Source organism: Aphelocoma coerulescens, chromosome 1A, assembly GCF_041296385.1.
Source record: "Aphelocoma coerulescens isolate FSJ_1873_10779 chromosome 1A, UR_Acoe_1.0, whole genome shotgun sequence".
NCBI classification, from domain to species: domain Eukaryota; kingdom Metazoa; phylum Chordata; class Aves; order Passeriformes; family Corvidae; genus Aphelocoma; species Aphelocoma coerulescens.
Window position 1 is genome coordinate 76,801,507 of NC_091014.1, and position 13,297 is coordinate 76,814,803.

The 13,297-nt window shown below is 43.9% G+C and overlaps 2 protein-coding genes across 3 annotated transcripts in view; both read right to left on the reverse strand.

The window, feature by feature from the left end:
* DERA (deoxyribose-phosphate aldolase) overlaps window positions 1-2,894 on the reverse strand; it is a 47,944-nt gene extending 45,050 nt beyond the window's left edge. Inside the window, exon 1 of one of the 2 annotated variants that reach the window (XM_069003565.1) lies at window positions 2,792-2,893. In XM_069003565.1, the coding sequence (XP_068859666.1) occupies window positions 2,792-2,822 (31 nt within the window). In that variant the 5' untranslated portion in view covers window positions 2,823-2,893. Of the gene's footprint in view, window positions 1-2,791 lie in introns of both variants that reach the window. The other variant, XM_069003566.1, reaches the window with a different exon arrangement.
* A 2,467-nt stretch (window positions 2,895-5,361) lies between these two features.
* On the reverse strand, window positions 5,362-12,905 carry STRAP (serine/threonine kinase receptor associated protein). Its single transcript, XM_069003564.1, has 10 exons — window positions 12,713-12,905; window positions 11,537-11,672; window positions 10,718-10,799; window positions 10,387-10,459; window positions 9,618-9,714; window positions 8,552-8,689; window positions 8,047-8,183; window positions 7,255-7,404; window positions 6,641-6,706; window positions 5,362-6,308 (listed from the first exon to the last, which is right to left on the reverse strand). Exons 1-10 carry the CDS (start codon window positions 12,822-12,824, stop codon window positions 6,241-6,243), a joined length of 1,059 nt encoding a protein of 352 aa, XP_068859665.1. The 5' UTR covers window positions 12,825-12,905; the 3' UTR covers window positions 5,362-6,240.
* Window positions 12,906-13,297: the final 392 nt, after the last annotated feature.

The window sequence follows — 13,297 nt, forward strand, 5'->3', positions numbered from 1 at the left end:
CCCTGGCCTAAACCAACCCAACTCTTTCAGTCTTTCCTCACAGGGCAAGTGCTCCAGCCCCATTGTGCTGTCCCTCTGCTGAAGCTGTGACAATTTTATCAACCTCTCTTTCCTACTGGAAAGAGAAACTGGACCCAATCTTCCATGTACACTCCAACAAGTGCTGGGCAGAGGGGATGGTCCCTGTGTCCCCCTGTGTCTGCATCCCCACAGTTAAACCAAAACAGTGTGCTCCTAGCTTACATTTCCAAAACAGATACTCATTGACATGTTCCACCATTTCATTGTGAAGTGAGATTAAAAGTTGCATCTGATTCTTTTCTGAAGCATGACAAAACATTAAACATCTGGGCTATTACAATGCAGTGGTCTGGAGAGCAGAGCAGGAGAGGCAGACTCCTTTCCCTCCCTGCAGGCATCGTGGTGAACCCGAGCACACATGCTCTGCAAACAGTCCTTGTGGAATGAAAAGCTTGTAAAACTCTTTATCCAGCTTCTTTGCATGACTCTCAGATGGCAAATGTACCAGTGTATTAGGCTAGTGAGCCTCTGACTGTGCACATCAGTGTCTTTTCATCTGTGTAACATGCACCTTCCTCTTTATTGCAGGGAAACACCTTCTTCTACTAAGGCACAGTGATGGGTACGAGGGAAGGAGATAAGGAGGGAAGGATCAAGGAATTTTTAAAAATGTGTTTATTTTTTAAAAATCACTCAGGAAAGCACTACATGCCATGATTTGTGAAGAGTTTGGCTTGTCAGTGATAAACAAATAGATCCTCTCTAATGGCAACATCAGAAATCTACTGCTTCAATAATGCCACTATGTAGCAAGCACAGAAACAGCAGACACAGAAAAGGACTCAAACAACGTATTTTTAAGTAAAAAATATTTTACCACTAGATGTCCCTGTTAGAAAACAATAATTCTACACAAAGCTGTGTGGGAAACAGGACAAATCACCTGAATTTGTGTTAAAGCTGCTAGCACAGGCTTGTAAAAGCTTCAAAAGCTGAAGTGCCTAAGTCACAGAAGCAGGGAGTACTGTTAGCAACCATAAAAGGTAAAGGTAAGGGTTTACCCTGTTCTTTTTGAGTACTGCTACCAGCTAAGGTACCACTAAGAAATGTTAAATGCTGTACCACTAAGGTACCACTAAGAAATGTTAAGTGCTGTATTAAGTACACTGCTGTATTTCAGACACGTATTTAGAAGGAGAGCAAACGGCAGGGCGGTGCAGTTCTCTCTTTAAAGCAGCCAGCATAAGGCAGATGCTGGAAGCTGCCACTTAAACATGGTCACAACCACACCATTCCCCTTCTACATCTGTCCTGAACATCTAACCCAGCTCATTTTGACCACAACTGGTTTAAACAAATATCACTGGGAAGGGATGGCCACAAGCATCAGAACTGAGCCGACTTCACCTCCAAGCTTCTGGATTCCCCACACATCAACTAATTTTAAGATTGAATTTACTAAGAAAAATCATGACACACGCCTAGTTTAAAGGAACTGGAGTGCATTTGCAAACTTCTCTGCTAGCTTTTTTTCCTAACACACAGTGAAGTCTTGTCACTATATTAGTAATGCTTGTTTCAGCTCGTCATATGGCTGCAGTTGAAATTCACCTGTCCCTACAAGCAGCCCGTGAACCAGGACGTCAGAGAGCAATTAGACAGCTCACTTTTGAAAGTTGCAACATGTCCACAATTTTAGTGAATGAAAACACAGCTCTCACTTGTCCATCCACAGGCTAATCACTTAAACTGCATCTTGGCTCTGTACAAAGTGCCTGTGCTTGTTCTCATGACAGGCACGTGAAGCCACGTGCGGCACAACCTCCTGACCTCTGCTCGAGCCAACTTTGACACCCACCTGCTCCACACCAGCCGTCCTTTGCTTGCCCTCTTCCATGAGGCCACCCCGTGTCTCCTCCACTTCACTGTCCACCTACTAATGATGACCAAATTGCCACACCTTAGAGGCAGACTCTAGGAAGGCTCATCGCTTTAATTCATTCCACCGCTGCAGCTGGGTTTTGCTGAGGAAGCTGTAGCACTTTCCCCTTCCCCAGCAATGAGCAGAAGAGGAGCTCTAGCCAGGGAAAGGCAGAGAAACCCTTTCTTGGCTGCTCTCTGCCTTATCTGAGGCACAGCCACTTTTCGGGCCCGGAGACCACCTGCAAACACCTGGAAAATCCCTACCACTCCTCAGAGAGCAAGCAACAAGGAGAAGGATCAGAGGAGGTGGAGCCCTGAGTTTGCAAATCAAAGCCCAACTGAGTGTTTTGAATCTCTTGGCGTGGAAGAGGGGAGGAAAGATTATCCCGTGAGAACCAGAATGGCGTGCAAGAGAGAACCGGCTCTAGCTTCGTGACCAGAGCAGGGCTGCGGAGCCCTGCAGCCCCGGCTGCCCTCCAGCGTCCCACGCTGCTCGGAGCCGCTCAAGCCTCAGCCGTATGTGACACGGGAACTTGCGTTTACCCTGCACTACCAAAGCCTCCTGCCGGCCTCCCGCTTACGCGCCACGGGAATGTGTTAGAACGCCAAGAACCGTACGGCTATCCCTCGTTCGGCTTTTCGGAGGAACACGGTTCCACAGCCCCCCGGAGGAGGCTCAGCCGGGAGCGGGGGGCGGGCGCCTGCCCCGCCCCGCCCCGCCCGCTCCGGAACCCCCGCCCGCCGCGGCCCCGCAGCGCCCACCGGGGCCCCGCAGCGCCCACCGGGGCCCCGCAGCGCCCACCGGGGGCCCACGGCCGGGCCCAGCCCCGGCCCCGCCGCCGCTTACCCAGCTCGGTGCCCGGGTTCCGCCCCGCCATGGCCCGCGCTCTCCGCCCCCCTGGCCCGGCCGGGGCGGGCAGACTTCGGCCCCGCCGGCCCCGCCCCGCACGGGCAGGAAGCGGCGGGGCCGCCCCGGGCGCGGAGCTCCGCCGCCACGTGGGGACCGAGCCGGGCAAGGCTCGCAGCCGCCCCTCGGCCTCCCCAGGGCGACAGCTCGGTCCGGCTGCGGCGGGAGCTGCAGCTTTCCGTACTTTTCCTTTGGAGGTACATGGATATTCGGTTCCTTTGGCGGTACATGGATATTCGGTTCCTTTGGCGATGCGTAACGCTGAGCCTGCCGTTCGGGTGGTGATGAGTCAAGGCACTGTCCAGTGTCTTCGTGTTGACTCTTCAAGGAGGAACTAGTGTCACACGTACACAGGGGGTCAATAAACCGACCAGCCTGTAAAACTTCTAGTGATACCTGCAAAGTTCAATTCTGGTAACAAAGCCACCGAAAACTTCATGGCCTTTACTTTTTTTCCAGATCTGGAAAAAAAACACAAAGTCTCGTGAAAAATATATTGTACATTCTTAATATTCATGTTTAGATTAAAAAAATATTTTCCAACTTTAGTCCTATTTGCTCAGGGCTAACAAAGAAACCCCAAACTCACAACAGCATCGGGTAAAGCGGGAAGGGGTCATAGCTCTGAAACCTAGGGACACTTCTCTTTTTGCTTTTCCCATACCAAAACTGCATGTGTGCTTTGAGAAGCAGTGGTTTGAAAGACAGCAGTCACTCTAGAAGTGTATACCATTTGCACTGTTTACTTTAGGACACGTCAAAGCAGTCCAAAAATTACAAGCTTTCATGTACTTGTGGTGGTGCATCCTCCCCCTTTTCCAGGCCACACTGTCATCTAAGAAATTCTTGTGATGCCTCTGCCTTGACAAACAGCACCTGGGATCAGCTCCTCTTGAGCTCATCAGAATCACTGTCCACTCCTAGGAACCACTGCTGTCCAGCGAGCTCCTGTTTTCTTTAGGAAATTTAGCCTTGGAAATTATTTTTCTTGCCTGAATGGTGTAACATCCCTGTTCCCATACTTTCAAACAAAGTGCCTACCCAAACTGTGTCTGGAATGAAACAGTTTTGACCAAAACCCACTCTCCTGCAATCCTAAAAACAGCAGTCCAAAACTAGACCCTTTGAGCTCTCCTGGACCGGCCCACTGGCTGTGACCAGCAACCTTCCTGCGAGTGGGGCCTCTCAGAGCCAGAGAGCTCTCATGTTTGTTTGGAGGAACAACAAGTGCTTGGTCAATATCCTCAACTTTGCCCATTGGGGAGATGCAAAGGCCTGCAAAGGGAGTATTTCACCGACCTCCGAGGGGAATTTCTCACAGGTAACTTACACTGCCTGTTTATGTGTGTGTGTGTGTTTGCATGTGCAGATATGCTATAGCAAATCTGGGAGAAATACTGCTTTCTTAGATGTTTAAGTACCTTCCGTATCGAAATGAGTTAAGCTTGTAAAGTAAGGTTAAGTCATAGGTTAGGTTAAATGCTGTTAAGTGTTATTCCTCTGCTAAATTGTTAAGTAAAGTTATAAGTTAAGTTAGGTGTGTTGTTCCTGTTAAAGGTTTAAGGTAGAAGTTAACAGTAATGTTGAGTGCTGTTAAGCTTTTAGGCCTTACTCCTTTTCATCCTTGCCCTCGCTATCCTTTTGTCACACACACCTACACACACACGCACATCCCTCTAGACAGTTCTCAGTTCATTGCTGGTTTGATTGCCTGGATTTTGTTTGGTTGTGTTGTTGCTTGTTTTTCCTTGATGTGCCTTAACTGCCCTCTAAGGAGTAGAGTGAATCTTGCCACTGAACTTTGGTGTCCTGTTCCTTAATATTAAATCTGGCTTTTGCTGATACGTGTGCTGGTGATTTTTCAAACACTTCATAGCAGTACTTTAGTTTTGTTGGGTTTTTTTCATTTCTTCCAGTACTTTAGTAGCTGTTACTAAGTAATGGGTTTTTATGACTGTTAGCTCTGTTTCATTTCTGTGCATCCTGGAGCAAGCTGTAAATGCAGAATGTGGGACATGGTTTTCTGGTGAACTTGGGAACACTGGGTTAACAGCTGAACAGCTGAACTTGATGTTAAAGGGTTTTTTCCACAGCTAAATGATTTTGAAATTCTATTCCAGACCTAGAGCCTACTGCAAATATGGACTAAAACCCACAGCATGCAAGAAGTTTCACCATGGAGCAAGGTGTTCCAAGTTCCTAGTCTTAAATGCATCCTTCAATTTGTAAAATTAAGCTTTTATGCTGAAGTACTAGATATGGAACTCTCATAAGCCTTAGTGGAATTAGCAAGACTGAACCATGTAGCTGTAAATGAGAGTTGCTTGTTTTTAAGAATAAAATTCACATTGGTAATTGCAAGCAGGTATAGTCTGTGAAAACAGGAGAGAAAGGACAAGTATGAATATGAAAAAAGAAAAGGGTGTGTGAATAAATACACCTAACTTCTTTCCACACAGAATGCATTATGTAAAGCTTTCAGCATAACATTAAAGGAAATGACAAGTGGAAGAATGGCAATTATTTTCTTTAATGAAGAAAATATGATTTGTAACTTTGAAAGAGTAACTTTTTTATCCAGTCTGGAGGACTAAACCCAAGCTTTACACAGATTTGCAGCCAGCCTCTGATATTTTCATGTACAACCAAATACTTCAGGCAGCACATTTAATTTAGGAATTGTCACTGTTTTTCTTTTTAGAGACTCATGTTTACATTCAAACTTTAAAGAATAAAAAAGATACAAAGCTTACAGATCAAAGAACTTGCCACCCTCTGTACCAACACTAAAACATTCTTTTGCTTTCTCTCTGTATAGTACAAACCCAAGATGCCAAGGATTACGTGATTAATGTGGTTGTTTTTCCATTTCATGAACCCAACGCTCAAAAGTAATGTACGAGTTTGGAGAGGCATTTTATTTAGACAACTGAAAACAGTTAAACATTCAGAAGCAGCATACAATGAAACAAAACCCGAACCAAATACTTTAAAGTACATAATCCCTTCTTTTCAACTAGAGCCAATTTTTCCAACTTTCAAGAAAAAAAAAATGGTAAAAGCCATTGTATCTCTTCTTTGTAATAATGAAAACACACTACAATGAGTCTAATTGAGATTGGAGAGACTGGATCTTGGCTTGCACACTTCTTTGAAAAGACAGTAGGCAGTTATGCCAAAAAGCCAGCAAAACTCTACTACTTGTCTTTTGGGTTTTTATTTGGATGCTCAGTTCTCTTACAGACAACACCTAGCCAGTTCCACTGCATTCTCATCAATTACTGCCCATCTTTGCCCCACGGAGAGAGCACACTCTGGAAGGCTGCTGTCTGTCACTGCTCACTTGATTTAGTCTCGCATGTCCATGTGTCACGTAACAGCTGCAGTAATCAGGCTTTCACTTCAGGAGTTGAGCTGTACACTGTATCTGAGTTTTCAGAGGCAATCTCTTCTGCAACTAAATAAAAAGGATGTTATTTAACTTCACTTTAGATCTATAAACCAAACAGATGTTGCAGGGATTGCTTAAAGAGACTGGTTCCGTTTGTTTTCCCATTCAACCTGATCCAGCTATTCCACCCCATCTGTTCTGCCTGCACAGCTCCAGTCACCAGCCTGACACTTAGCACATGATCAATGTCAGGCAAATGTATTCAAAGATCTTTTGAAAAGAGTGAAAAATACCAGAAAGCACTTGAGGGAAACTACTTCTTCCATGCTAAGGAATACTGTCATCTTGACTGATGTTTTAACACTTAGGCAGTTGAAGCTGACAGTTCAGTTCATTACCTATTTCCTCCTCTGCAGTTCCTGGAAGGGTAGTCCTTGCTTTTGCTGCTTCTGCATTCTCCTCTTCTGTAGAGAAAGTGGAGAAAAACAAACAGTCAATACCTTCAGTTCCACCCACCCACCTTAGTTAAAAAAAAAAAAAAAAAGGAATTTCCACGTAATTCAGTGTTGAGGAGAAACACCTGAGCAAGCAATTCTATTAATGAACATTCACCCTGTTACTGCTTCCCTCTCCCCAAGCTGAAACAACCAAAGTACAACAGAAAATAAAACTGTAAATAAAATACCATCCACACTTCTTCCTAGAGATTCTCTCTTTCAGAATTATAAAAGTGGTATTGCATATTTCTCACTCTTCAACGTAAAAGTACATCAGACTCTTGGCTTAAATATCCACCAAGTGTCACTATTCAAAAAGCTTATGGGTATGATGTTAATTGCTTACATGACAGCTACAAAAACACATCCTTAAATCTAACAGATGTGAGTAGATCAGAAACCCTCAGAAGACAGGAGTTAGTGTACGAAACTCGATGTTTACCACTAATGATAGATATTACTTCAAAAGTGCACATGCAGTAGCCAACTTTCACCAGGACCAAGCACACACTTACCAGGAACTACACACTTCCAAAGGCCATAGGTTTTCCCTACTGTTGTCTGCCACAGCCTTAGTGTACCATCCTCAGAGCCACTTGCATATAACTCTCCATCAGGGCTAAATCTCACGCAGTGAATGGGACCAAAGTGCCCTTTGTAAGATTCTGAAGGGAACATGGCAAGACCGTCAATTTCAAATTTCAGCCAACAACTGAAATTTAAGTACAAACCAATCAGTTTCTGATACAAAACAGAGTTTCCATTAATTGGTATGTCAGCAGTGTCTACTTTAGGCAAGATACTCACGTTGCAGGAACTGCAAGAAAAAGAGTGCTTAGTTATTCTAGACAAAACTACAAAGCAAGCCAGCAGCACGGACTACACCACTCTGTTCCTTCAACCACTCCTTCCACAAACAAACCATTTTAAATGAGGCCTGGATCAGTAAGAAAAACTTAGAAATATGCCTTTTTTGAAACGAATTTGGCCAACACATTTTTCATATAATCTTGTAACTGACATATCTAATGAATAGTATGACACTTAAGTTAACATATAGCTATTACAGCAATACTGAATGAGAATTTTTTTTTAATAGGTGCAGAACTGTTGAATGGACATTTTAATCAGTTCTAGAATAATATTAGGTATGCTGAGAGAGCAAAAAATGTTTAACTGATAATATACCTTTCTATCATCCTCTTGCACAGCATGCTATGCTAAAACCCTATTTGAGTACAAGTTTCATTTATTGGTTATTAATACCTATTTCAGAACTCCTTTATGATTATAGGAGACAAACATACCTAATTCTTCTCCTGAATTATAGTCATATTTATAGAGTTTAAAATCTTCACCACCTGCAACCAAACATTCTTTCGCAGGGTGAAGTGATGCAGAATTGATTGTAGCAGGTGCTTCAAATGATTTAATCTGCTCTAGACTGAGAGAGAAAAGTTTGTTAATAAAGTTCATATTAAAAAAAAAAAATCCTGAGAGCAAAGAAACTGTGATTCTACTAATCTGGACTGTTTTTAACAGAAATAGAATATAACCCCACAGAGTTTCTGAAACAAGTTTTAATACTTGCAAATCATGCTTGTCAAGTTAGAAATGAGTTTAGAGTAAGCAAAACAGAAGTTCAAACATACAGAACTCCTTTCTGGAACATGTTTAAGTGTGTAACTTGTTTTCTTAAGGCATCACAGAGATGCTGGTTTTGACAGCTTGGGGATTCTGGCCTTGTACAGCCAGTTTTCACCCACAAGAAGCCCATGACTCAACCTGGGAAAGTTCAAGTTGTGGACTCACGTTTCTGCACTATGAAAAGCAATAGTCTTCCCATAGGTTATCACCAGTATCTGTCCTTCTGGAACATACTCCATGCTGCTCACTGACATTGCCACGTTTAGTGACTTCACTTCAGTCATGGTACTCCGGTCCCAGAGGCTTAAAAGGAAACAAAAAGGGAAAAAACCCTCTCAGACTACTTCTGCAAATCAAACAATTTCCACCTCACATCCATGGCAAGACCTGAATCAAAAAAGGCACCCGTCAAGGATCATGGTTTGATTCTACAGGTACTTCAGATATTCAGTGGCTTTATCTGCATTCTCACCTAGGCCAAGCCTAAGACATTCCTTTTTTTAAAATACTTCTACCTTTGCAGCTTAATGCCACAATATTAAATGGTATATACACACCATTTAACTACTCAGTCATTCTCTTGGAGATTAAAAATCTTGGTTTAAGTCTCCTAAGCAATAGATCTTTCTAGAAGCAAGGCTTGAAGAGTCCACTCTTCCTTTTTGCCTCAAAAGACAAAGAGGTACTAATCCCACTTTACAGTTCCTTGAAGATAATACAGTTTTCTATCTAGCAATGCAAGGGGTATCAAAACAGAAATTAAATTGTTCTGCTATGACAAGTAGGATTCTTTATTCATTACCTGACTGCTGCATCTCTATTCCTACAATTTGGAGAAGAACAAACAGGACTAGGCTCCTGCCTATCTTGAACACTAGGAAACTGAAGAAGACAAAGCAGCAATAGCTCAGGACAGTGTGTATGCAAGAGACCTCATCTATAAATCCATCTTCTTTAGGATTACAAAAGGCATGAATTTATTCTATGGAGTTCTCCAAGACCACCTGTTCTTATCAGGGAGAACACATCTATGAGGAGCACGTGTTTATGGGGTAAATTAGGACTGTTAGCAAAATGATCTCTGACAGCAGAACAGAGCTGTATCAGGCATGCAGCTACATGACCTAGGATCAGATAACTTGTGTTACTTATATTCTTTACCAAAATAACATAACTGTATCCTCACACAAGAGGATGACAATAAAGCAAACTGAAAGTTACTTTTTCTTACCGGACAGTTTTGTCATCAGCTGAAAGAATCTGTTTGTCATCACTGCTCCATAAGGCCTTTTTAATGCCAGAAGTATGTCCACTGACAACGTCAGGTTCTTAAAATAAAGCCAAATATTTTAATACATGGCATAAAATGAAATAACATCATGCAGTAGTTTGGGGGCTTCCTTAAGCTACATGGATTTCCATCTACTAGAGACTGTAGAATTACTTCAAGCACTTATGACTTTATTTGCAGATCTTATTCCAGGAACAGGATAAATGTAAACTGGGTATCTGATTGCCTAGCTTTCAGAAACTTCACTAGGTGAACATCAGTGAATGTTCTCTAACTTCCTGTCAACCACCAGTATAATTCAACCATGAATTTAAACACACTTAAATATGTGGAGTCTTTTTTTCTTTCAGATGACTAAATTTTAATTAATTAGACCAATTTCTAGTGAGTCTGCACTGAACTGAAACATGCTCTGCTTTCTCCCATGTCCCATTCCTGGAAGTGTTCAAGACCAGGCTGGATGGGGCTTTAATCAGCCTGGTCTAGCAGTCCACAGAAGAGAGTCTGGAACCAGATGATCTTTAAGGGCCTCTCCAACCCAAGCAATTCTGTGACCCTTATATACCAAAAGGTTATAGACACTGCATTTGTAAAAGAATCCTCAACTTTGTTTTTTTGTGATTCATAACAGAAAGTAGCCCCTTAATTTCAGAATTTTTGTTTAACTTAAAAAAAATTCCCCCAGAATCAGTTTTAAAAGCAGACTCACCTGCTTCTGGCTTGCTCAAGTCATAGATACGCAAGAGCTTATCTTGTCCACCTGTTAACAGATAATTGCTATCCTGAAACAGAAGTTAGAGAGTCAACTCTATTTTGGATCAAAATACAGCCTTTGTCTGAGAGTTAAAAATCATAGCTTTTTCTCTCAGACAGCCTCTAACACACTTGCTACATTTACCCTACAATCTTAAAACAGAGCAGTGGTATTTTAGATTATTTGCCTTATTAGATATACACATAAAAAGCAAAAAAGTAACTAATAGCAAAACTTACTCAACAGCTTATTTCCCTGGTGAATAAGGTATAAAGGTTTCTCATACCTGTGTAAAATCCACACTTTTGACAATGTGTTTGTGAGCCAATGTGATCAGTTCATCGCCTGACACAGCATCCCACACTTTGCTAAACAGCAAGAGGAAACATTCATATTTTAGAGGCACCAGGACAAATCAAGCTGGACAGTCAGATGAATTTGTAAGCAGTCTTTCCTGATGCCATCACAACATTTTATCATAAGTGCTACAATTCTTATAAGTTGTAACCCAGTTAGTAAATAAGAATACTTTATATGTTTTTACTAGAGCTTTTTTTTGCCTATTCCACCTCGTTCCTTCATGCTCTTCTTCAGGACCATGCAAACTAGTTAACAGTTTTAAGACAAAGGTGGCTCTTCTCTGCAACTTCATTAATAGAATTTGCCCTCTACTAACAAGATTCAGCTTGCAAAATATTCATTTATACTGCAAACAGCAACAGCAAAAAACATCAAAGAACTAATTCACTAGAAGTTTCTCATAATAAAAAGAGGCTAACTACTAGAAGAAAAATAAAAATCACTCTTTCAACTCTGCTGTAACTACAGTGCCAGAAATTAGAGCTGCATAGAAAAGTTATTCCAGCAAACCAATATGGTAATTAGGCACATCAGGAAGCAATCACAGTTGTTCATCATGATGGAATCAAACGTAGCTGCTTTCAAGAAGGTAAAAGTCTAGGTTTTAATTTGGCTAGCCAAAAATAAGCTAGCAATTACTAAAGAGAAACAACTGAATCAGTAATTCAGTACAGCTATGTTGTCACCAGAGAGCACTACAGACTAAAATCAAAATACAGACCATGAAGACAGTTTCATCACTTACGCTGTAAAATCTGCTGCTGCTGTAGCTGCTTTAGTGGCATCCGTGTTAAGGGTGGCACCCCAAACAGCACCTTTATGACCCAGAAATGTGCCAATCCAGTCTCCCGTGTCTCCCTGGCGCAGCATAGGCTTGCCATCTTCACAGAAACAAAACCAGTATTCACATAACGCGATAAAAGAAGGAAGCAGTTTTTTAAAAGAAAAAATATTCTCTTGCACCAGCATGTGGAGATGCCCCATACTTCACAAAGCCATTCTGTGCAGAAGGGTTTAACTGGAGAGCTTAGATGTGCAGCTATACTTCCTGCATGCATCTACACGATACAGATATTCAAATACCACTGCAAATGAGATAATTTTTTTCTGGCAAAAGTCTTTAGCTTTGTGTTAAGATAGAAGGAAGGTAGAAAGGAACATTTCATTTAGGTTTTATTTTTACTAAAGTTTTCTTCGGGCAGGACAGATTTGGTTTGCTTTTTGTTTTTACTTTGCAACAATATTATGAGGCCATCAGTATATACAAACAAGTCTCAGGTTTGCAATGAGATATGATTAAAACATACAGCAATATAAAAATGAAGCAGTAATAGAAAGCCTTTCCTATCATTAGTTTTTTCTAGAAGGCTATCAAAGAGTTGCTCACACAAGATTTAGAGCTGAACTGGAAGCACTTCAAGGCAGGAATGCCCTTTAAAACTTATGCATGCAGAAGATTAGCATGTACATGTTTGAAAAGGAAATGCTATTCCCACACTGAGCAAAGAGTTCTCATCGTGCCGCGTCCAGCAAGGCAAGGCAGCTGCCCTGATCAAACCGGAGCTCGCTTTACATCTATAGCCCATGTGCATAGGCGGTGGAAACGGGAAGTTTTGCAAACAAACCATTTCGGAGGCCTCCCACCCCCTCAACAACCTGGATCCCACGGGGCGCATGCGGGCCCCGATACCCCCCGGCTAACCCGGCAATGAAGCCCCAGGAAAGAAAACCGGCTGTCCGCTCCCTTCGTCATTCCACAACACCGCTGTCACCGCCCTGCGTGGCCGGGACAGCCCCCCGGGACCCCTCCCACCCCACCGACACCCCTCGGGACGGCGATGCGCGGCCTACGAGCGGCGGGGCTCCCGCACGCCCACCCCCGGGGCGGGGGATCCCGAACAAAGCGGCCCGTCCCGCTCACCCTTGCAGGCGCTGATGAGGAAATATCCGTAGGGGGTGACGCCGCTGAAGGCCAGGTCCACCACGGGCCGCGTGTGGCCGGAGCAAGTGAGCGGGGTCTGCCTCATGGCCATGGCGGCGGGAGCAGGGGCCTGGGCAGGGGCACGAGTCCGGCGGCCCGGCGGGAGCGGCGGCGGCAGCGGGGGAAGTGACGGGCAGGAAGCGCTTCCCGGCGGACGCGCGTCACGCGCGGGGGCGCGGCCGCCACGGCACCGCCCCGCCAGTGGGACGGGTGCGCGCTGCCTGTCCTCAGCCCGCTCCCTGAGAGGGCTGCGGGTTCATCTTCGTGCCGTTCATCCCCTCATCCCGCTCCGTGACAGGGCTGCGGGTTCATCTTCGTCCCGTGCATCCCCTCATCCCGCTCCTTGACAGGGCTGCGGGTTCATCTTCGTGCTGTTCATCTCCTCATCCCGCTCCCTGAGAGGGCTGCGGGTTCATCTTCGTGCCGTTCATCCCCTCATCCCGCTCCCCGAGGGAACAGCGAGCTCTCCACCTTCCCGTTCATCCCCTCATCCCGCTCCCCGAGGGAACAGCGAGCTCCCCGCCG